This window comes from Henckelia pumila, chromosome 3 (assembly GCF_033568475.1).
Source record: "Henckelia pumila isolate YLH828 chromosome 3, ASM3356847v2, whole genome shotgun sequence".
Lineage (NCBI taxonomy): Eukaryota > Viridiplantae > Streptophyta > Magnoliopsida > Lamiales > Gesneriaceae > Henckelia > Henckelia pumila.
The window spans coordinates 28,555,807-28,579,285 of NC_133122.1; the positions used below are offsets into that span (position 1 = coordinate 28,555,807).

At 34.2% G+C, this 23,479-nt stretch overlaps 1 protein-coding gene across 3 annotated transcripts; it reads right to left on the reverse strand.

The window, feature by feature from the left end:
- Nucleotides 1-1,088: 1,088 nt before the first annotated feature.
- On the reverse strand, nucleotides 1,089-11,498 carry LOC140887861 (uncharacterized). Of its 3 annotated transcripts, XM_073295419.1 has the most exons (16): nucleotides 11,312-11,498; nucleotides 11,135-11,184; nucleotides 10,157-10,217; nucleotides 9,506-9,601; nucleotides 9,274-9,423; nucleotides 7,722-7,853; nucleotides 6,907-7,034; nucleotides 6,414-6,456; nucleotides 5,394-5,477; nucleotides 4,214-4,255; nucleotides 3,647-3,717; nucleotides 2,648-2,701; nucleotides 2,437-2,542; nucleotides 2,286-2,354; nucleotides 1,687-1,830; nucleotides 1,089-1,282 (listed from the first exon to the last, which is right to left on the reverse strand). In XM_073295419.1, exons 1-16 carry the CDS (start codon nucleotides 11,456-11,458, stop codon nucleotides 1,151-1,153), a joined length of 1,509 nt encoding a protein of 502 aa, XP_073151520.1. In that variant the 5' UTR covers nucleotides 11,459-11,498; the 3' UTR covers nucleotides 1,089-1,150. The 3 variants fall into 3 exon arrangements, with proteins under 3 accessions (XP_073151520.1, XP_073151521.1, XP_073151522.1); XM_073295421.1 differs by lacking the exon at nucleotides 1,089-1,282 and having other exon boundaries at nucleotides 1,711-1,844; XM_073295420.1 differs by lacking the exons at nucleotides 6,414-6,456; nucleotides 6,907-7,034.
- Between the last annotated feature and the right edge of the window lie 11,981 nt (nucleotides 11,499-23,479).

Sequence of the window (23,479 nt, forward strand, 5' to 3'; positions counted from 1 at the left end):
GGTCGTTATATATACTAGTAATTTGATGTACGCATTGTAAGTTTGCGCAATCTGTTTTTTTAACGAAAACCCAAAAATTTAAATGATGACATAAAAAAAATACAAAAAATTAGAATTTTACAAAGATGGGTGATGTTTTTATAAATTGAGAAAAATTAAAGAACATAAAAGTACATGACATTTTGGACTTTTTTTAAAAAAAGAAGATTGAAGGATTTAAAATGAGAGGGCCATATCAACGTACAAACCCTCCTCTCAATTTTAGTACATCATATAGATAGGAATAGATAAAGAAAAAAAAAACCAAGATTGCAGCATCATAAATTAATGTGTCATTTGGTCACGATAAGCGTTCCCGAAAAGGACTTCTAGAAATGGTTCACGAGGATGAAATAGATATCGAAGTGTCTCCGAAAAAACGACTGGGATTCTTACACTCTCGTGCTCTCTAAGCTTGGCTTCCGCCAAAATCCAGATCAAAGGCTTCAAAAAATTCTTGTTTTATAATTTAATTACAAAATTTTTGAAACAAAAATAAATTAAAAACAAAATCACGATTACACGCTAGTTATGATAATATGATATGCTATACTTTAAACTATTAACTATCGATCCCCAATAAATGTCCAATAAATACAGCTTAAAACCCCATATATAATTTCTGCTACCTGTTAGAATAAAAATATTGTTGCTATGAGTAGGGCAAAAACCATACTCACCAAATAAGTACTTCTCCGTTTTGTTTTTTATAAGATGTTCGCACGAATATCTAACTGCAAAACCAAAAAACAAGAGTTCTTCTCCCGATGTAGCATAGACTTACCCCATACTTTAATGTTCACGTTTCGAATCCACAAATTATTCAGCGAGTATGAATTTTCGTGTCTTCTTATTCGGAAAGGATTGTGACACAATCTTAATATCTTCCAGATCCTGGAATCAAGAAGAGCCAACATTTATCACCTCAATTTTGAAAACTAATGATCTTGCTACATAGCCAATATTAGGCATTAATGGAGTTTTCGTTCGAATCTAGGGGAGAAAAAGATCATGAATAATTTTCTAAACGAATAATGTTACCTATCAGAATATAGGGGCACTGCTTGGCTATTAAAAAGTTGAATCTCGTCCTTCAGCATCTGTTTCAAGTTTAAAATTTTCCATTTGAAGAAGGAAGGCTCGTCTTCCGAATCGGCCATGGGGCACCTCCCATTACAGCTTCAATTTCTTGTATCTCTCGTGGAACTTTCGTCATGTTTACGCAACCATCTGATGTAACATACTGAAAACGTACAAAAGAGAGCACATGATTTGCATATTTCTGATTCTGAAGTTTTGAGATTTTAAAATACGGTCGTAACTTCAAAACATTAGACAGAACCTTATATCACAAAAGGTTGGAAGAAAATTGTGATATTTTTGATGATTGAAAAGGGTAAAACCAGCTGAGCCATTCATTAATAAAGTGATTATAACTTCACTTCAAGATCAAAGATCAAGATCAAAGGACAAGTGGAAACCAAACCATGATCACCCCAAGTCAATATAACCAGTACAACTGTACAAGCTAGCAAAGGCCTCTTTATGAAATTAGTAAATTTGAGATTCACGACAGTGAGAGAATATTACATAAAAGGTTAAAAAAATATACTGATTCTGTTAAAGAAAGATGAGCCAAGGAAATACCACATCACTTTCAATTCGAACCCCTCCAAAATCTCTAAATCTGATGATCTTTTCCTGGTTGAAATATTTTGATGTTTTGGGATTTTCCATTGCAGGAAGTAACAAGGCATTAATGAAATAACAACCGGGTTCCACAGTTATCACCTGCAGTTGAGACACTGTAAAATTCTCACGTAATAGTTAATGAAAATCAAGGATAGATAAAGATTTTACAGCATGCGTGTCTACCAAAATATGATGCAGATATCAAAGCAGCATTGGAGCGCAGTTTGCAACAATTTAACAACAAAGAGATTATGCAAATCACATCTCTTTGTAAGATAATTGAATTTTAAGGACACTGAAATTTTGTTTGAAAAAAGACGACATACAGGTTATTACAACTAATATTTACACTATGGAAACATCAAAGTTCAACACTATAACAAAAGAAATGGTAACATGGAAACAGAATAGCTAATTTTCACAGTGCAGGTTTTTAAAACAGAAAATATGGAAAAAAAAATGTAACATCAAACTGACTGGTCAATGCAGTACATTTTGAGACCCATCAAGATTTCAAAATTAAATTTAGCTTAAATACGACTTCAAATGTGTACCATTCCCTCCAATAGTTCTCTACTCGTGCGCAAGGCCTTAAGTCCAGGTTCTTTTGGTCTTTCAGCTCCCTAAAACCAGATCAGTAATATAAAAATGAATTTAACTGAAATTGAAAGAACATAAAACTTACAAGAAACTAATCACATTAACCTTTAGGTAACCCCCAGGATCGTGGGTATCAATACCCAAAAGGTGCCCTAGGCCATGAGGCATGAAAATAGCACCCAGACGCTCATGATTCATAGCGTCAATGTCCCTTCAACCATCAGATAGTCATAGCATGAACAAGTGTTTAATTGGTTGTGTTTATTTCGTACATATGGCAATAAGAAGAAAGCACGCAATCAAGAAACGTATATACCCATATAGGACGTTTCCATTTTTCAATGATTCCAGGATAGTTCTTTCAGCCAATCTGCAAATGAGAGAAAAATTATTGATTTGTTACAACTACTTCCTATAGATAGTTATAATGTTATAACTATCGCTCATGAACTTTGCACGTGCCTTTATCTTGGATTGTTTCCTTATCGTCCTTTTTATAAGAAAGGCAGAAATAGGGACCCAAACTATTTTTTCTTATGCTTAATTCTCCTTGTTTTCCTCTTAAGTCTCCACCCCCAAATTCCATCAAAATGTTCTTCTAGAAAATAAGGGGTGTGAGTGTGAATTTGGAGAAGAGATATGAGGGGGTATATTAGGTAAAGCAACCTAGGAAGGAGAAAGGGAATGGTGACAGTAGAAATTGGAAAGGGGGAAGGTGATGATGCTGACAACTGGGTTGGAGGTTAATGGTTGCTAGGTTTCAGAACGGTTCATGATCTAGTTTGACGACTTGCAACCAATGGGTAAAGCACCAATGGTTAGATCAGCAAGACAATGCTGTTTTTTTGTGAGCAAGCACAAGTAAAGATGATGGTTTAATTTTGTGACAAAAATATTTTTACAATATTATAGACACAGATGATTGAAGAAGCAATATCGCTCAACTCATTTTCTAATCCGATATTCCTACTAAATTGATACCACAACTTGGCCGTGCAGGAGTGCAAGAAAGGTTTGGTGGTTAGAGAACCAACTTTCTAAAAAGTTACATGTCCCTTACAAAATATTAATGAATCCATACAAATATGTTATCAGTTTCATGCACAAGTTTCTGCTATATTGATGATTAGTATATAATTTCTATGAGAAAATAATGTGCTCGCCAAAAGTATTATGCATCTGGTCAAGATGCTTTGAAAATACAGAAGTAATAGAATTAAGCTCTACAAAAACAGCTTATATTTGAGATAAATCAGCTGGTCACTTTGCGTCAATAGCTACTAAATATCTACAGCATTCAAATGTGAGCTCTTACTTGTGCATGTCAACCCAGTTTACTCCAGGCCGCATATTTGAGATGACAGCATCATGTGCACGAAGGACAGCCTGCAAACCAAAAAAGATACAGAAGTAATATATATTACAGGTTACAAGGCATTGGTCTTATTAACATGCTTTTTTTTTTTGTGGAGGAATTGGATTACCATATTTTCTCCTAACTCTTGAACGTTGATGCTAATGAGCTTCTACTTTTGCAAATTGATAATCTGATTTAGTTATAAATTTTCGTGCTAGAGGGTTAGAAACCTCAAAAATTAAGTGTTCATAGAGAATATTCCTTTTTTGGATTCAACAACGGCAGCTATGCTACTTCAGTGTAATATGATAGTGGATATGAATTTTGAAAGTCACTTCATATAATTAGAGCAAATGTGATGTGAACTTTCAGAATGTTGCTGGCTTCCTGCAATGATATCCAAGCGTGTGCTTACTACTCAAGAGTGGAAAGATGGAAATCCCTACATATTGCTGCGGTTGACGAGCCTCTCATGAATTAAATACAACAAGTAAGTGATTCCAACATAAATAACAAAACACTCACGTCATATACTAGAGATTGATCCTCTGTAAATTTTCCATTGACCTGCATGCACAATCACATTTCTTGTTATTACAAGACAGGACCAAACTCAAAACAATGACCTCCACAAACTAAAGACACTTTCATTCGGAACCTAACGGACAACAAGAAACTATTAATGTTTGTAAACATAACAAGTAAACAAAGAAATACCGTTATTGATATTTCAAGGTCAGAGCACAATGTAAGTAGGCAGATCAAGTCCTCTACTGATTGTTCAAAGTGTACAGACAAAGAAAAGCAGTATCTATGACCTTTTTGTGTTATTTGCAAGTCGATATAAAGGTATAGTAACATCCAATTAATATAAATGTTCACAATCTGAAATTAATCACAAAAATAAAATTATAAATAATTGACTGTACGATCAGGCAAAGATAAAGATGTATCAAATTTGTTAGGTATTGCTTGAACCAGACAGAATAAAAGAATGCCCTGGCAAATTGTTCGTGCTTGAACCAGACAGAATAAAAGAATGCCCTGGCAAATTGTTCGTGAACGGAAGATATTGTAAGCAATATACTAAATACTGACTTTTTGGACAACAGGATGGTGTTGATTAACAAAAATGAGATGAATATATTGAATGTCAAAATAAGCTTCTTGATGTCCTACATAAGCAGCTAATTAGAGTGTCTTGAGTAAAAAAAGCACAGGACAGATGATTTCTTATTAAGTTTTCCTTTTACATAGAAATTGACGTACCAACTCAGATAGTTAGTTTTCAGAAGACGCATTTAGGCAATTGTAATTTATGCTGCTCTCCAACCATAGTGGTATCATAAACAGTCCAGGAGAGGTGGTCTTAAGTTTAAGCGTCACAGCCACATAATCACGAGATGAATTTTTCACAAACGATCATAATTTTAAGCTCTTTTAAAGGAGGCAATCAATCGGTAACCTTGTTACAAAGGATGAAGCAAGAGCCGTGTTTGGTCACATCAAGGAATAGCGTTTCGAACTTTTTTTTTTTTTTTAAAACTATTTGGCCTATTGTCTCCATGTATAAGTCATTTAATGATTCTTTTAAATGTGAAGTCACACCACAGAAAACATGGGATAGATCTTGAACTAGAAAATAAATCGCAAGAGGATGACAGTACTTGAGACATACATGCATCTATACATAAAGATTGCTCACCGGAAAGGAACAAGTAATATCAGAACCATAAAAATGATATTCAGCTCCCATGTCGAGCAGTGCCATATCACCATCTTCCAAAGTCTGCAAGAAATTCATGGAGTTAAAATACTTCAACTTTCCAAGTTAATCCAGTTTTTCTCTCCAAAGACAAGAAATCACTTCTGGGAAAACAAATGACGGTTGTATTCAAAATTAAGAGGGACAATAAGGCAACGTTTCATAAGGTTTTAAAAAATTACTTTCTCCCAAATAAAAAAAAAAAAAAATTTACAAAATCTTCTTAATTTAATTTATTTCCACATATGAAACTAAAATCTTATTATGGTTGAACTTCGAAGTGACGAAGCATCGTAAATTCCATGATACACAATACTATACTTCTCATCGACAAAATCTCTTATTCGGGAAAATAAGGAAGACCGTGGACAGAACAACTGGGAACTATTGCCAAAAGGTTTTTATTTTTCTTTATTACTTCTCCATTATATTCGGTCATCTGATAGTGTTTTCCATTGAATTCCCATCTTCAACTTAAATTAAATATTTTCCACATAAGTGATCTATCTCTATAAATATCTAAAATCAATGAGCAGAAACAAAACATCCGTAACACACAGAACAACATGGGTCATGATGTGAAAAATCTTTCATTTGCCCCACCCAATTGATCAAACACGGAAAGATAGATTAAATAGCAAGTGATGTTGATTATTCTCAAAGATGCACTCACATTCTATCAGTTTGTCTATCCACCAGCCAATATCCTTTTTGGCATGGAGAGTCACAGGAGAAATGAAATGAAACCTATGAGCACCTTACTTGCAACTGTGCCTTCTCAATGTCTTGATTTTGTATCTTTTTCTTCCTAACTACTTCAACCCCAACCAACAGTTCATGGAAAATTCAAATAACTTGAATTGAATTAGTAGTAACAAGAAGCGTCGTAGTACTGGGACACAAAAACACTGTTTGCTAAAACATAAAACTTGAACTACAAGGACATACTATTTAGCATACCCTGTCATTTGGAGCTGCTGCATGACCATAGTGGAGAACAGCACTGTAATTCAAGCAATACAACTATCAACTTATGTCATGCACAGGAGCTCAAGTTTTTAGTCATGTAGTTAAAAAAAATATCTGAGGCTCACGACACAAAAAGAGTCATGTTAGATACTTTGCCATCTCCCCCATCATGCAAGAGTCCCCAACAAAACTTCAATCTTTCCTTTCTGTAATAATCCTCCTCCCCCGCAAAGTCCTTTTGATTCAAAAAAGAGAACAAGAAGGAGCAAAGATTTTTTTGTTTCCTTTTTCGCCATTATTATACAGTGTTAATGCACCTTTATTAAAAAATCTTCATTTATGTTGATTTTCATCCCTTTCTAAAAATGAAGCTGATAACTTTTTAACTGCTACAAAACCCATCATTTCCTTTCTCATGTGCCAAAACTTAAGCAATAAAGAAGAAACATGATATTCATAAATATTAAAATATGATAAAACTCACCTATTGTCTCCAGTTGCACATATACATGTGTACGAACAATGTCTACAGCCACCATACATGTAAGTGTGATGAAGAAACAAGCTTTCTAGCTGATACTCTTTCATGCCCACGTTTGTTTTCCTCATAACCTACTCAAAATTTATTTTTAAATCAAGAGTAATAAAAACTTAATCTATTGCACGAGTATTTAAAAGTGAAAGAAAAATAAGTACTTTTGTCAAGAAAAAATACATCCATCACAAGAAAAGAGAGAGTTATTTTTGCAAGCTCATTGAATACTGACAATCCCATTTTGCAATTGCAGTAATCCTTATTGTATATTAGGCAGTTGATTAAGGATAACTAGATAAATACCAAATAAATCATTAATACTAGGTAGTAGAGAACCTAAAATATTCTATGATAATCAAGAGTCCAAGGCTCAAGCTTTTTCTGCTTCCTACAATTGTAAAAAATGCAGCATTCTATCTCTCAAAATTTTGGTGCACCCGACAACAACTTGATGGCCAATCCTTCTTAACTACACATCATCATTGATGCTTCCTTCATTAACTCCTAGGTAACCACATTTTGACTAACCTTTTCCTTTACCTTAGTTATAAAATCAATATACAAAAAGCTAGAGGACGGAAAAATTTCAACATTTCTACAAAAAGGATTATCGAACGTGAGGTCGGACTTTAGAGAACATATGGAAATATACTCATAATATCTGCTCCACCAGAATTTTAAAAATGCACGTCTGGGACTAAAAGTGGAGAAAACAGGGAAAAAAAAAAGTAAAAATTTACAGAAGAAAGAGAAACAATCTTAACCTCAACGTGAGCTTCGGAGCTGATATCATTGGCGAACTGGATTAGAGCAATCTCTTGCTGTGTCTTTAAGACGCGACATTCAGTCAAAATAGGATGCAAATTATTTAGATCTGTCTTAAAGTTTTCAATGCCCTGAAAATAATGAATGTTTAAAAATCAACTTCCTCAGAAAAAAATAAGTCATGCATCAAAATCAAACAAACTTAAAATTGGTCTAGAAAAACTAGGAGAATACTCATATTCTAAAAGAAAAAACGGTTTATGTTTAAGAAAAATTAGACATTAAGAATTTAAATTGGTCTAGAAAACAAACACACGACAGCCAAAATTGAATACGGTGATACCATATGTAGCATAAATAGTACAGAGGACCACATTAAAAATTCCAGCAACACAATGTATTAATTGATAGTAGCATCAGTACGCGTGTGTACCATTTGATACCAATTCGTAAATGAAAATCCAAGATAGAAAAATGAGATGCAGTAAAAATGATAACACACTCTGATTTTGGACTGGAAACTTCTAATTGTGGTTATATTGACTTAATTAATTAAAAAAGGCAGCAATCACAATTCTTTTAGCAGTTTGTCTCATCCTAAGATTATAGTCCTATTATCAACTGCGTAAAACTAACACTTATCATGCGATTATGAACAAAATTATCTAGTCTACCAAGTATTAGCCCAGGTAGACAAGTCAAGAGTAATGTTTTGCTCATTTTATAGATTTAAGTCATTCAGCATAGGCAACATTAATACCATCATGGAAGCTAAATCGAGGAGTGCTAGCTTTTATGTCTTAAATGCTCATAATGCCTCTTAGTCTTAACTAATGATCCCACTGAAAGGTTCAGTCATCCTGTTGCTAGGAAACAGGAACATGGGAAATTAAATGCATCTCACTTGTGGCGTGCCTAAGTCTTCAGGATGAATTGAATGTTGTTCATCATTTAAGTTGATTATATTTTTACAAGCCTGTAGCTGGAGTTGTGTCTTCAATTTTAGCAGACTAGATAACATTATACATAAGCACCATCAAACATAAAAAGTTCATTCTGAGATTGCCAGCAGTTACCAATATCTGCTAAATAGCGAGTAAACATTACCCAAAATAGTAATCAGGAATAAAGAAGTTAACCATTAGTGTATCAAAACTACATGATACAAAGATGTCCATTAGTTTCAGCTCTGTAGTTAACAATAAAATGAATGGAAATCCTTAGAAGAAATATTTCACATGTTTTCAGCACACAATTTTGTGTTTTGGCATATTCTATGTCAGAACATTCTGTCTTTACCACTTATCAGCATATGCATGTATCTATTATAAATTTAGCAGGTAAGTATGAGTCTATTTACATGCATGAGAGGATACAGTGAGAGTTTGGACGTGTAAATAATTTTTTCAACAAACGATACATTGTTTAGAATGCCATCATATCTAATTTACATGGTTCATGATGAAGAATTGTTAAAGCCTTCAGAAATCAGAAGCAAAAAAATACTGTTTGGGGGTTTTGTGGGGGGAAGTGTGGGAGCGCTCGAGAAACCTCAAAGTGTGCCGGTTTCGAAAAGTTGTTACTATCACTATTGAGTCCATGGAGGAGATACAGCAAAGGCTTTCCTGGTCCTTGATATTGTTCGTGCAAAACTTTTGTAATCTCATCAGTATAGTATACAAAGTGAACCATGTACTTATCCTGAAAAGGAAAAATTTCAAAATCAATGCACACACATTCTATTGTGAGTTACTTTACCTATTAATTTAGAAAGAAAAATCACCTTGAAGTAGGACAAAGGCTTAATTTCTCCCAACCAAACTGCATAATCAGCAGGTAATCTTGGAGCAAACAGTATTGATTCCCCACTAGACATATCCTTCAAGTAATAATAGGGCTATCAGCTGATCTCAGTAACATATCCATTTCAGACTGTGTATTTACAATTGAAATCAAACAAAAGATAAAAATTATCCACTAAGAACATATCCCATTTCAAACTACTCCAATATTCTAAGGAGATGAAGGTGACAACTCATGAACTGATTTTGCAACGCACTTGAAAGGACGAGAGCCCAGCCAATTTCACGCTTGTACATACATAGTAATGCTTGAAGCAACTGAAAAATGGCACCTTAATGATAATATAGTTATTTCCGACCTAAATGTAAAGCCTTAAGTTTCCATCATGCCATTAGATAAGGTACACTTATGATCTCTCAACAAGAACGACAAGATAAAATGCGTAGATGTTCAACCATATGTTATTAGAGGGAAAAGGTATTGTCTGCACATTATCAAGTTACTATATTTATTTGGCGCTTATCAAAGATTCAAAACGGTGACATTCAATTTTTTATTTCTTGTTCACAATCATGTGACAGTACTTTAAGAACCCTCATACTAAAATTTGAAATGTCTATAATAAACTTACAATAGCTCCATAGAAACCAGGCTCCACCACTCCAAATAAGTAAGCAAAATAACTTTCCTGTCTGGTGATCAACGAAACCACCAATTAGTATTTGTTAGTCACACTGACAGTAATGCCTTTGACTATAAATTCAATGATCGAACATCTCAACTCTATAAGAAAACAGATATAAGAAAACAGAGATTGTCTACTCCGCTTTGTAAGTGATCATTCAATTCAAGTAGTTAATAAATCAATTTAAAATTTATATGTATTCCTCAAAAAATAATTATTTGTAAATCTCTGATTATAGATGGATATAATCTTGATTGGAGTAAAACATTGACCTAGAGAATTCCACATTGATTCAGCAGCAATCAGCTTTAAGCTTTTATCCCTTAAGCATCAAGGATCTCATTTCATGCCTACTACTGTAGTACATTGAAAGCGCTCTGTTATTTTGTAGAATTTGCTCGCTTTCATGTCAGAGGGCCCAACAGCCTCCAACTAAGTCTGAAAAAGATCAGGTTTTAAGGGAGACACGTGCAAACAAAGGGCACATACAACTTTTTCCTGACAGTGGAACATCCTGACTTATCCATATTATTTATCATCATCAAATTATATAATCTTCTTATGGAACTTGCTGGGAACTTACACACCCAATCCTGCAACAAATCATTATAAGTTTCTTGGGTGCTAAAAAAATAATACATCAAACCACCAAAAAAATTCATGCATTGAGTTGCCACAAACTTGAATTCCAACAAAAGATTCTCCATTCAATACATCATTACATTCAAATGCACCTCAACACTTAGAGGAGCAGAGGGACGGTGAACGGTGAACTTGCGGGAAAAAGTTGTCCCCTTTTGTGTTACTAGACAATATATTAGTGTCACCCTTTGCTAATAATCTTGGCTTTCCACTATCATTCACTGTGAATGCAAATTATAATAAAACAGTAAATCTACTCATTAAAGATCTAAACTGACGTACCTAAACAGCTCGATATGATCGGTGCAATGTCGTGTCTGCTCTTCACCACCCTGCAGAATTTGAAAATCGCAAATTCAGACGATAAAACTTTAAAAAAATCAAAATCAAGTATCATCACGTGAATTCATGATATATGCACAGAAGAAAAATAAACAAATTGAGATAGAAAATGAATACCTGGAGACAGACAAAGCCACTTCTCGGGCGACCGAGCTGGGAGAGATGATCGCCAAATGAATGAAAGAGCTTCTCTCGGTTCTCTGAGTGTAATTCCATCGGCACAGCCGGAGGAGACAGTGTGGAAGGAGAAGTCCAAGAATCCATCGCCCGACGGAGAGTGAGGTAGAATTTTTGTTTTTTTTTATTTATTTTTTAAAACATTGCGGTGACCAAAATATTGGTTAAATCGAGAAACTCGATCGAATAGAAAAAAATCCAAAATTTGGTCCGTTATTTTTTTAAAAAAATATCGATTATATGGGTTTAATTGGTTTGGTTTCGATTTTTTTCAAAAAATATCTTTTTAACCAATATTTATTTATATATTTAAAAAAATACATATTGAGCCTTAATTTTTATATCCAAGTTTTATATTTTTGTTGGGCTTTAATATAATATACCTAATTTTATTTAATCTAACCCAACTAAAAAAGATATCTAGGATTTTTTTGGCTCATTTCAATTTTCAACTTTTTTCAAATTTATTTATATAATTTCGTTTTTATTTTTAAAATGGATTTTAAAATGTTTATTTTAAAAATAATAATAATAATAATAATCGGTTATTTCGGTCGAAAACCGAAATAACCGATTTTTAATCGGTTCGGTTTTAGTCGGTTTTGTTATAAAATTCCGTCGGTTCGGTTTGTTAAAAAACTTGATCGGTCGGTTTGGTTTTCAAAATTTTGGTTCGGTCGGTTCGGTTATAACCGATTGCACACCCCTATCACTAGAATTTTGGTTTTTATACCATTGCATTTTTAGTGCGCACTAATTTGTACAATTTTCATTTTTAATCTAAAATTGTATTTCCAATACTGTAATTTGTATTTTTTTCATTTTAGGTTCAATTAATATTGATTTTTTTTCTAATCTTATAACTTACATGTTCTTTTATGGTCATGTTAACGGTGAATTTTTACTTTTAGATAACTCTGAGCCGACTTAATAATCTCGACATAATCTCAAATTTATTGGATTCTCTTTATCCGTTAGAGATTCTCAAGTATTCCGATATTTAAGACAATCCAAATAGATTTTTCCAATACTGGCCCGAGTCGGAGTCTTTCCCTATCCAGACAGGGGTCAGGTCGAAATCCTTTCCTACCCAAACAGAGGTTAGGTCGAACTCTTGGGCTCAACCATAAACTTATTTTTTTGTGATCTACATATTGTTTGGGGCTTTTAGTAAGTTTGGGTTTCAATATATTGAGATCTAATGAGTTTAGGACAACTTTTTCGGGCATGGTTAATGGCTTGGATCGGACCAAATCCTTATTTTTTTAAGGGCATCAAAATATATATACACACACTCACACAAAAATTAAAATAATGATTATCATTCATGGCCGGGTTATCAACTATTATTCATAGGCTTCCTATCATTTTTTTTTTATGATTTTGGTGGCCAAAAATTTTTTGGACTTGAGGCACTTGCCTCATTTAATATACTATAGGTCTGTTCGAGCTGCGGTGATGAAATACTTATTATATATATCAGTATTTGGGAGCATTCGTTGCGTGCTTACACAATAAGTTTTTTTAAAAAAACAAAAACCCAAAAAAAATAGAGGACAATTTTGAAAAGTGTTTTTTATAAATAAATAAATTAAATTTATAAACGTGATATTTTTGTAAATATTTACGTAGTTATCAATGAAAAAATAAAAGGATATTTTGATCATAAATATAAATATATATATATGTTGGGAAATTTAGTTTTGGTATTTACAAAAAAAAGCCAAACTATTTGAGCAACCAAAAAAAGCTAAACTGATATTCGGAAATAATGACGTCACTATCAACGACCACTTGACTAAGGACTGCAGTTTACTTTGATAAACTGATTCGATAAACTGAAAACGCATCAACGACCGCGCTCAACTGGCTAAGGGATGCAAATCAGTTTACCTCGCTACACTGAATCCATCAGTTTACCCTTGCCAAACTGATTGCTTCAGTTTTTCCACAACAGTTTACTACCGTGCTATTTTCGGATAAGATCATCTGTACTCTGACATCTCTGCAGAAGGTAGTGCCGCGATACTAAGGGAATGTGGGCTTCAGAAATCGTTGATGATAGTGACAAATCCAACGGGAATAATTCAAATCTTATCTGAAGGGCAATTTGAACTTATGACCGTTGGCAATCCAAAGGGTATAAATAGAGATCTTGATCAACATCAGAATCAACTGACGTTCCCAAAAACTCTGCCATTCTTGCAAAAATACAAAAAGCTTATTACGCTCAGGATTTGATCAAGGAACTCGAAGCACAGACGTTCAAAGCATTATACAGATCATTGAAGGGTCAATTTTTGTTCTAAGGATTTCGAGTTGTATTCTTCCGATTATACTATCAGTCTAGGACTGAAACTAAAGTGTTATACTAGGAGTTTTTGTTTAGGCAGTGTCAAAGTCCTAAACTGGATTAACCTTTGTGTAACCCCCGGATCGTGGGTATCAATACCCAAAAGGTGCCCTAGGCCATGAGGCATGAAAATAGCACCCAGACGCTCATGATTCATTGCATCAATGTCCCTTCAACCTTCAGATAGTCATAGCATGAACAAGTGTTTAATTGGTTGTGCGTTTATTTCGTAAATATGGCAATAAGAAGAAAGCACACAATCAAGAAACGTATATACCCATATAGGACATTTCCATTCTTCAATGATTCCAGGATAGTTCTTTCAGCCAATCTGCAAATGAGAGAAAAATTTATTGATTTGTTACAACTACTTCCTATAGATATTCATGTTATAACTTTCGCTCATTAAGTTTGCACGTGCCTTTGTCTTGGATTGTTACCTTATCGTCCTTGTTATAAGAAAGGCAGAAATAGGGACCCAAACTATTTTTCTTATGCTTAATTCTCCTTGTTGTCCTCTTAAGTCTCCACCCCCAAATTCCATCAAAATGTGCTTCTAGAAAATAAGGGGTGTGAGTGTGAATTTGGAGAAGAGATATGAGGGGGTATATTAGGTAAAGCAACCTAGGAAGGAGAAAGGGAATAATGGCAGGATTGGAAAAGGGGGAAGGTGATGATGCTGACAACTGGGTTGGAGGTTAATGGTTGCTAGGTTTCGCAACGGTTCATGATTTGACGACTTGCAACCAATGGGTAAAGCACTCATGGCTAGATCAGCAAGACAATGCTGATTTTATGTGAGCAAGCGCAAGTAAAGATGATGGTTTAATTTTGTGACAAATGAAAATATTTTTACAATATTATAGACATAATCACAGATGATTTAAGAAGCAATATCGCTCAACTCATTTTCAAATCTGATCTTCCTAATAAATTGATACCATAACTTGGCCGTGCAGGAGTGCAAGAAAGGTTTGGTGGTTAGATAACCAACTTTCTAAAAGGTTACATGTCCCTTACAAAATATTAATGAATTCATACAAATATGTTATCAGTTTTATGCACAAGTTTCTGCTATATTGATGATTAGTACAAAATTTCTATGAGAAAATAATGTGCTCGCCAAAAGTATTATGCATCTCGTCAAGATGCTTTGAAAATAAATTAGTAATAGAATTAAGCTCTACAAAACAACTTATATTTGAGATAAATCAGCTGGTCACTTTGCGTCAATAGCTACTAAATATCTACAGCATTCAAATGTGAGTTCTTACTTGTGCATGTCAACCCAGTTTACTCCAGGCCGCATATTTGAGATGACATCATCATGTGCACGAAGGACAGCCTGCAAACCAAACAAGATACAGAAGTAATATACATTACAGGTTACAAGGCATTGGTCTTATTAACATGCTTTATTTTTGTGTGGAGGAATTGAATTACTAGATATTCTCCTAAAAGACCTCTGATGTTGATGCTAATGAGCTTCTACTTTTGCAAATTGATAATCTGATTTAGTTATTAATTTTCGTGCTAGAGGGTTAGAAACCTCTAAAATCAAGTTTTCATAGAGAATATTCCTTTTTTGGATTCAACAATGGCAGCTATGCTACTTCAGTGTAATATGATAGCGGATATGAATTTTGAAAGTCACTTCAATGTGATGTGAACTTTCAAAATGTTGTTGGCTTCCTGCAATAATATCCAAGCGTGCGCTTACTACTACTCAAGAGTGGAAAGATGGAAATCCCTACATATTGCTGCGGTTGACGAGCCTCTCATGAATTAAATACAATAAGTAAGTGATTCCAACATTAATAACAAAACACCCACGTTATATACTAGAGATTGATCCCCTGTAAATTTTCCATTAACCTGCATGCAATCACATATCTTGTTATTACAAGACAGGATCAAACACTCAAAACAATGACCTCCACAAACTAAAGACACTTTCATTCAGAACCCAACGGACAACAAGAAACTATTCATGCTTGTAAACATAAAGAGTAAGCAAAGAAAGACAGTTATTGATATTTCAAGGTTAGAGCACAATGTAAGTAGGCAGATCAAGTCCTCTACTGATTGTTCAAAGTGTACAGACAAAGAAAAGCAGTATCTATGACCTTTTTGTGTTATTTGCAAGTCGATATAAAGGTATAGTAACATCCCATGAATATAAATGTTCACAATCTGAAATTAATCACAAAAATAAATTTATAAATAATTGACTGTACGATCAGGCAAATATAAAGATGCATCAAATTTGTTAGGTATTGCTTGAACCAGACATAATAAAAGGATGCCCTGGCAAATTGTTCGTGAACGGGAGATATAGTAAAAAATATGCTAAATACTGACTTTTTGGACAACAGGATGGTTTTGATTAACAAAAATGAGATGAATATATTGAATGTCAAAATAAGCTTCTTGATGTCCTACATAAGCAGCTAATTAGAGTGTCTTGAGTAAAAAAAGCACAGGACAGAAATAAAGTTTTCCTTTTAGTCTTTTACATAGAAATTGATGAACAAACTCAGATAGTTAGTTTTCAGAAGACGCATTTAGGCAATTGTAATTTATTCTCTCTCCAACCTTAGTGGTATCATAAACAGTCCAGGAGAGGTGGTTTTAAGTTTAAGCCTGACAGCCACATAATCACGAGATGAATTTTTCACAAACGATCATAATTTTAAGCTTTTAAAGGAGGCAATCAATCGGTAACCTTGTTAAAAAGGATGAAGCAAGAGCCTTGTTTGGTCACATCAAGGAAGAGCGTTTCGATGTTTCGTACTTTTTTTTAAAAAAAAAAAAAACTATTTGGCCTATTGTCTCCTTGTATAAGTCATTTAAGGATTCTTTTAAATGTGAAGTCACACCACAGAAAACATGGGATAGATCTTGAACTAAAAAATAAATCGCAAGAGGGTGACATTGCATGAGACATACATGCGTCTATACATAATGATTGCTCACCGAAAAGGAACACGTAATATCAGAACCATAAAAATGATATTCAGCTCCCATGTCGAGCAGTGCCATATCACCATCTTCCAAAGTCTGCAAGAAAGTCATGGAGTTAAAATACTTCAAATTTCCAAGTTAATCCAGTTTTCCTCTCCAAAGACAAGAAATCACTTCTGGGAAATCAAATGACGGTTGTATTCAAATTAAGAGAGAAAATAAGACAACGTTTCATAGGGTTTAAAAAATTACGTTCTCCCAAATAAACAAAAAAAAATATTTACACAATCTTCTTAATTTAAATTATTTCCACATATGAAACTAAAATCTTATTATGGTTGAACTTCGAAGGGACGAAGCATCGTAAATTCCATGATACACAATACTATACTTACAAAATCTCTTATTCGGGAAAATAAGGAAGACCGAGGACAGAACAACTGGGAACGCTTGCCAAAAGGTTTTTATTTTTCTTTATTACTTCTCCATTATTTTCGGTCATCTGATAGTGTTTTCCATTGAATTCCCATCTTCAACTTAAATTAAATATTTTCCACATAAGTGATATATCTCTATAAATATCTAAAATCAATGAGCAGAGGCAAAGCATCCGTAACACAGAACAACACAGGTCATGATGTGAAAATTATTTCATTTGCCACACCCAATTGATCAAACACGAAAAGATAGATTACATAGCAAGTGATGTTGATTATTATCAAAGATGCACTCACATTCTATCAGTTTGTCTATTCACCAGCCAATATCATTTTTGGCATGGAGAGTCACAGGAGAAATGAAAAGAATCCTATGTCCACATCTTATTTGCAACTGTGCCTTCTCAATGTCTTGGTTTTGCTTCTGTTTTTCCTAACTACTTCAACCCCAACCAACAGTTTATGGAAAATTCAAATAACTTGAATTGAATTGGTAGTAACAAGAAGCATTGTGGTACTGGGACAAAAAAACACTGTTTGCTAAAACATAAAATTTGAACTACAAGGACATACTATTTAGCATACCCTGTCATTTGGAGCTGCTGCATGACCATAGTGGAGAACAGCACTGTAATTCAAGCAATACAACTATCAACTTATGTCATGCACAGGAGCTCAAGTTTTTAGTCATGTAGTTAAAAAAAATATCTGAGGTTCACGACACAAAAAGAGTCATGTTAGATACTTTTCCATCTCCTCCATCATGCAAGAGTCCCCAACAAAAGTTCAATCTTTCCTTTCTGTAATAATCCCCCTCCCCCGCAAAGTCCATTTGATTCAAAAAAGAGAACAAGAAGGAGCAAAGATGTTTTTGTTTCCTTTTTCGCCATTATTATACAGAGTTAATGCACCATTATTAAAACAATCTTCATTTATGTTGATTTCACTTTCTAAAAATGAAGCTGATAATTTTTTGACTGCTTCAAAATCCATCATTTCCTTTCTCATATGCCAAAACCTAAGCAATAAAGAAGAAACATGACATTCATAAATATTAAAATATGATAAAACTCACCTATTGTCTCCAATTGCACAAATACATGTGTACGAACAATGTCTACAGCCACCATACATGTAAGTGTGATGAAGAAACAAGCTTTCTAGCTGATACTCTTTCATGCCCACGTTTGTTTTCCTCGAAACCTACTCGAAATTTATTTTTAAATCAAGAGTAATAAAAACTTAATCTATTGCACGAGTATTTACAAGTGAAAGAAAAACAAGTACTTTTGTGAAGAAAAAATACATCCATCACAAGAAAGGAGAAAGTTATTTTTGCAAGCTCGTTGAATAATGACAATCCCATTTTGCAGTTGCAGTAATCCTTATTGTATAATAGGCAGTTGATTAAGGATAACTAGATAAATACCAAATAAATCATTAATACTGGGTAGTAGAGACCTAAAATATTATATGATAATCAAGAGTCCAAGGCTCAAGCTTTTTTCTGCTTCCTACAATTGAAAAAAATGCAGCATTCTTTCTCTCAAAATTTTTGGTGCACCCGACAACAACTTGATGGCCAATCCTTCTTAACTACACATCATCATTGATGCTTCCATCATTAACTCCTAGGTAACCACATTTTGACTAACCTTTTCCTTTACCTTAGTAACCACATTTTGACTTACCTTTTTCTTTACCTTGTGGGTACATGACGCTGGATGGTAGGCCTCTTTGTAGGTGGATAAGATATGTATCCTTGTTTTGCTCCGGTTGCAGTCCTCGGTATACTTAGTTTGATAATCTGATTTAGTTCTCTGAACATTTGATCTATGGAACCCGGTATATAGTTATAAATCTTTCGAGAACCTGCAGCACCATTTCTCCAATAATCAGTGGATCTCTTTTGTATGTTGTACACACTTTGATCTTTAAGAAAAGTATAGTTTCCAGTAGTAGGGTCACTAGGGGAAATCCAAGAACGGAGTGCTATTGTATCATTCATTCGCATACCGGGGAGGAATGTATCGGTTGGATGGTAGAAACTTTGCCATAAACTCGTCCCAAATGACTCAGCATCAGAAAGTAGCAAGTTCCCAGAATCAAGTAGCTTCAGTGTCCTGTTAAGGTTCCCGGAGTTGGTAACATCTAAAACGTTACAAAACAATTTGTCTCTATTCCACAGCTTGATGCTTCCATCATCTGCCATCCCAAAAACTCCGAAAGTATCTGTTAATGGTGTGTCTCTACAAGCCACCCACACAACGGTCCTTGGAATCCGATCATAGTACCGTATGCCAATGTATCTGCTTCCTTTCTCATTGCCATCTGGAGTGAAAAAGCCAAGCTCGAATCTGTTTCCTTCCGATACAAAAGTTTCATTACTACTGTCGATTAAAGGGTCTCCTCCACTGATGATGTTGTCTCTAGCGTGGCACTTGAGATGATGAAGAACAGTGGATAGTAGAGTGGGATCTCATGAAGAGGAGATGTAGGCTGAACTTCATCCAAGTCAGTTAAGGACTTCAAAACATCTGACACTGAAGTAAGTGGGATCTCAGGAAGAATTATCAAACTTTTGAATGGCTACTGTGAGTGAGTTTGATCATTGCCCTCGCACAGTTGAGTGAGTTTCTCCCAGATCTCTTTGGCAGTTGAACAAGTCTTGATCTTGCTGAACATGTTTTTGTCCAAAGTCTTGTACAGAATATCTTTGGCTACATTGTCAAGATTTGCTTTATTCTTGTCCTCAGCGCTCCATTCTGCTCTGGGGTTTTCAACCATCTGTGGTTCACCTCCTGAAATGGCTATAACTGTATTGACTTTGAGAATCTTTATTGGGCCATCAGTGATAACGTACCACATATCATCGTCTTGAGCAGAAAGATGTGCCTGCATTTGTATTTTTCAATCATCATAATCTTCCTTAGAGAACATATGAATTTTGTTTAGAGAAGTCATGATGAGTAAATATCAGCAGCTAAGAAAGAACCCTCTCTGATATCACTTTTTGGGGATCGGTAGTGTGTGTACAGGGGGGTGAATACACACTCTAAGAATTTTATGCTTTAATGCGATTAAATTAAGCAAAAATTAGTTCACTTCACCGATTTTTCTCAACTTCCTAGAAAAATAAGAGCTACTAAAATAGTGCGGAAAATGGCTCTCACTAAATTAGGTGATAATAGTGAAAATATGATGAGATGTAATAATGTAAATGTGCACAGAGTTGTTTATGGATGTTCGGAGCTCAATCTCCTATGTCACCACTTTTTCCTCAAGGAAAGGATACACTAGAAGACTTCGGCTATTACAATGTCTTGTAATACACCCGATCCAAGTTAGGACTTATCACTGCCTAAAATGGAACTCCTAGATTTATACTGTTATGATTCTAAGTTCTTATCAAACTTCTTCGATTGATGATGATGAACGGCTAAGCTTTTGAAAGCTTAGAATCTCAAATCCTTGGAGTAGTCAAGGTTCTTCAAACAATGGCTTGGATTTTTTTGAGTAACCCTTGAATAGATCTCTTAGAAGACCAGATATGCTTCTGTTTGAGCGAAGAGTTGAATGAGGAGTAGAGTATTGAAACAATTTTTAGTGCTCAGATGCTTTGATAATTTGATGGCCGTGTGTTTTTCTCTATCTCTTTCTTCGTTTGGCTCTAGTATTTATATCTCAATCTTCAACGTATTTATCCCTTTGTGTCAACGGTAAAAAACATCTTTTCAAACAGATATATATCATACAATATTTCTCGTTCTGTGGAGTGAGATCTGTTCATCTTCTAAATATCTGTACTTGAAGATCTTTTAATGTCCATTCAATATGTTTTCATAATAAATGTTATTAATGACCTTTTGAGTTTTGTCAGGCTGCTCCTTAAATGCTATGTCCTTTCGCATTTAGGTTTTCTTGTCAAGGATCCGTTACTTATATACCGGTTGACATTCATAATGATGACTAAGATCAGTTGAAGCTGGAGAACCAGCTGATATAAATTATGGAGTCGGCTGATATGTGAAAGTCAGTTGATATCCAATAGTTCAATTGATGTATGTAAGCAGTCGATATCTTCCAATCGATTGACATGATAAGATCGGTTGACATCTTTCAATACAAGTTTTTCCAGTTTTACATACAAATGGCGGTCATACTATAACAATGATATATTGTTTTTTATCACCAAAACTCAGGATTCAACATAAACTTCACATATAATTTATTATATTTTAAAATATTTATATATTTAATATTTTTCTATTTTTAATTTGTCCAACTATAATGTGTTTTATTATGAAAATTTAATTTTTAATGTTTAGAAAACAAATCAATTAATTTGATTTTTTTAAATTTACATATAATTTATGATATTTTTAAATGTTTATATATTTAATATTGTACATAATTTATATTATTTTTTCCAAGCATAATGTGTTCAATGATATAAGAAAATAAAAAGATACAGAAATGATTTTTTTTACAAAAATTAAAATGTATAATAAAAAAAGACAAAAGAGAGAAAAAAAAATTTAGCAAAAAAAACCCAAAATTTTGAATAAAAATAAATAATATATTTAAATATTTAAAAATAAATAAATTTGGCTGTGGGGGTACCCCCAAAAATTTGAATAAAAATAAACTATATCAACTTTTGTTTCTTGTTTTGCAGTTTGACAAAATGGTTTAATTCCTCCACAATCCAAAATAAAAAAATAATTAATATTGACTCGATTGATCAACAGTATGTTTTAACACAAATATAATTCTAATCATAATTATAATTGTAGCTTATATAAATATTGCAAAAGTATTGCGATCAGTGGTTCAACTAGCTAGTTAATTACTCCCAAATTCACACATGTCATATATGTATACATGTAGAATCCCATGCTAATATAATCCACAACAACATGTTCAAATTAAATGGTGTATGTATAGTACCTGTTAGAAGATAGATAATTAATTACTCTGTTAAAAATAAATGTATACAAGTAATTGGATCGATCCATTTACAACTCCAATATTCTTCTTCCTTAATTTGAATATTATATATATATATATATATATATATATATATATTACACAGGACTAACTGCTGCCGAATCATGGAGATGAAAGCAGGTGGGGACCAACGAGCTGATGCCGTGAGACAATCTTGATGCGAGATGATGGTGGCGGCGGCGACCGTGGCTGCATCTTCCAGCAAGAGGGGCGGCTTTGATGAAGGGATGATCAAGAAGCATGTGGTCAGTACATCTTGATCTTGGATCCTTAACAAAACACTTGTTGAGAAAATCCATGGCCTCTCTCGAAATCTTCTTCGGCATCTCTGGAATTTGATGTCTACAAGAGATTTTGATCATGACATCGGTTGTGGACTTAATTCGAAGATTGAAGAGATGTGGTATTCCAGTTGATCGTTCGTAGGAAATTACAACAAGAGTTATTTGCACTAATTCTGTAATAGTTGGTGCCAAGTGAAATATTCACTATAATTATTAACTCAAAACACCCTATGAATATCAATTAAATCATACGAGTGCCCAAGCATGTTTTGAATGTCAAAACGAAAAATTTTAAACTATCGCCGCGTCTTGGGCACGAGAAAAACGGTACTCCAACAGCAACTTATTTTCTTTGACAAGAGACTTGGATTCAGATGATTTAGAAGATTTGACAGCAACGATGAAAGAATAATAACGAGGCAGCTGTTGAATCCGATATTTTGGTGATAACAAACAACAACTCATTGTATAGGAATGTGCTGCCAACCATTGTATTTCAGGAATCTACTACAACTTCTACCGGAAGCTTGTCAACCGCCTCTGCTCTCGACCGGCTGAAGTCACAAGCCTATCGACTGGCTATCAAAACCAGCAGAGGATAAATCTATCTACCAGAAGCTTGTCAACCGCCTTTGTCTCTCGACCGGTTGAAGTCACAAGCTTATCGACTGGTTATTCAAACCAGCAGAGGACAAATATCTCTACAGGTAGAATGCCAACTGCTTTTCAGGATATCTCAAGACAAGTACCTGTGACAAGATGTTCTTTGCAAGATCTTTTATTAAAAGCAGAACCGGCGTGTCAGAAGATATGTTGACTCCTGCAATCAAGACAACAGGTTGCACCAAAATGGCAAAAACACAGAATGACTACAGATAAAGCATTCGACCGTTTATTCCAGTTTTGGACCCTGGAAGTTGTCTGCAGTGTACGATCTTCATGCAGAATCATCAATGCATTTATGAGCATTAAATGTGCATTCAATGCAGCATCAGAACGTTCAAAATAAAGACGTTGATGATTGACCTATATAAAGGGAAGATTGCTCAAGAAGTGACAA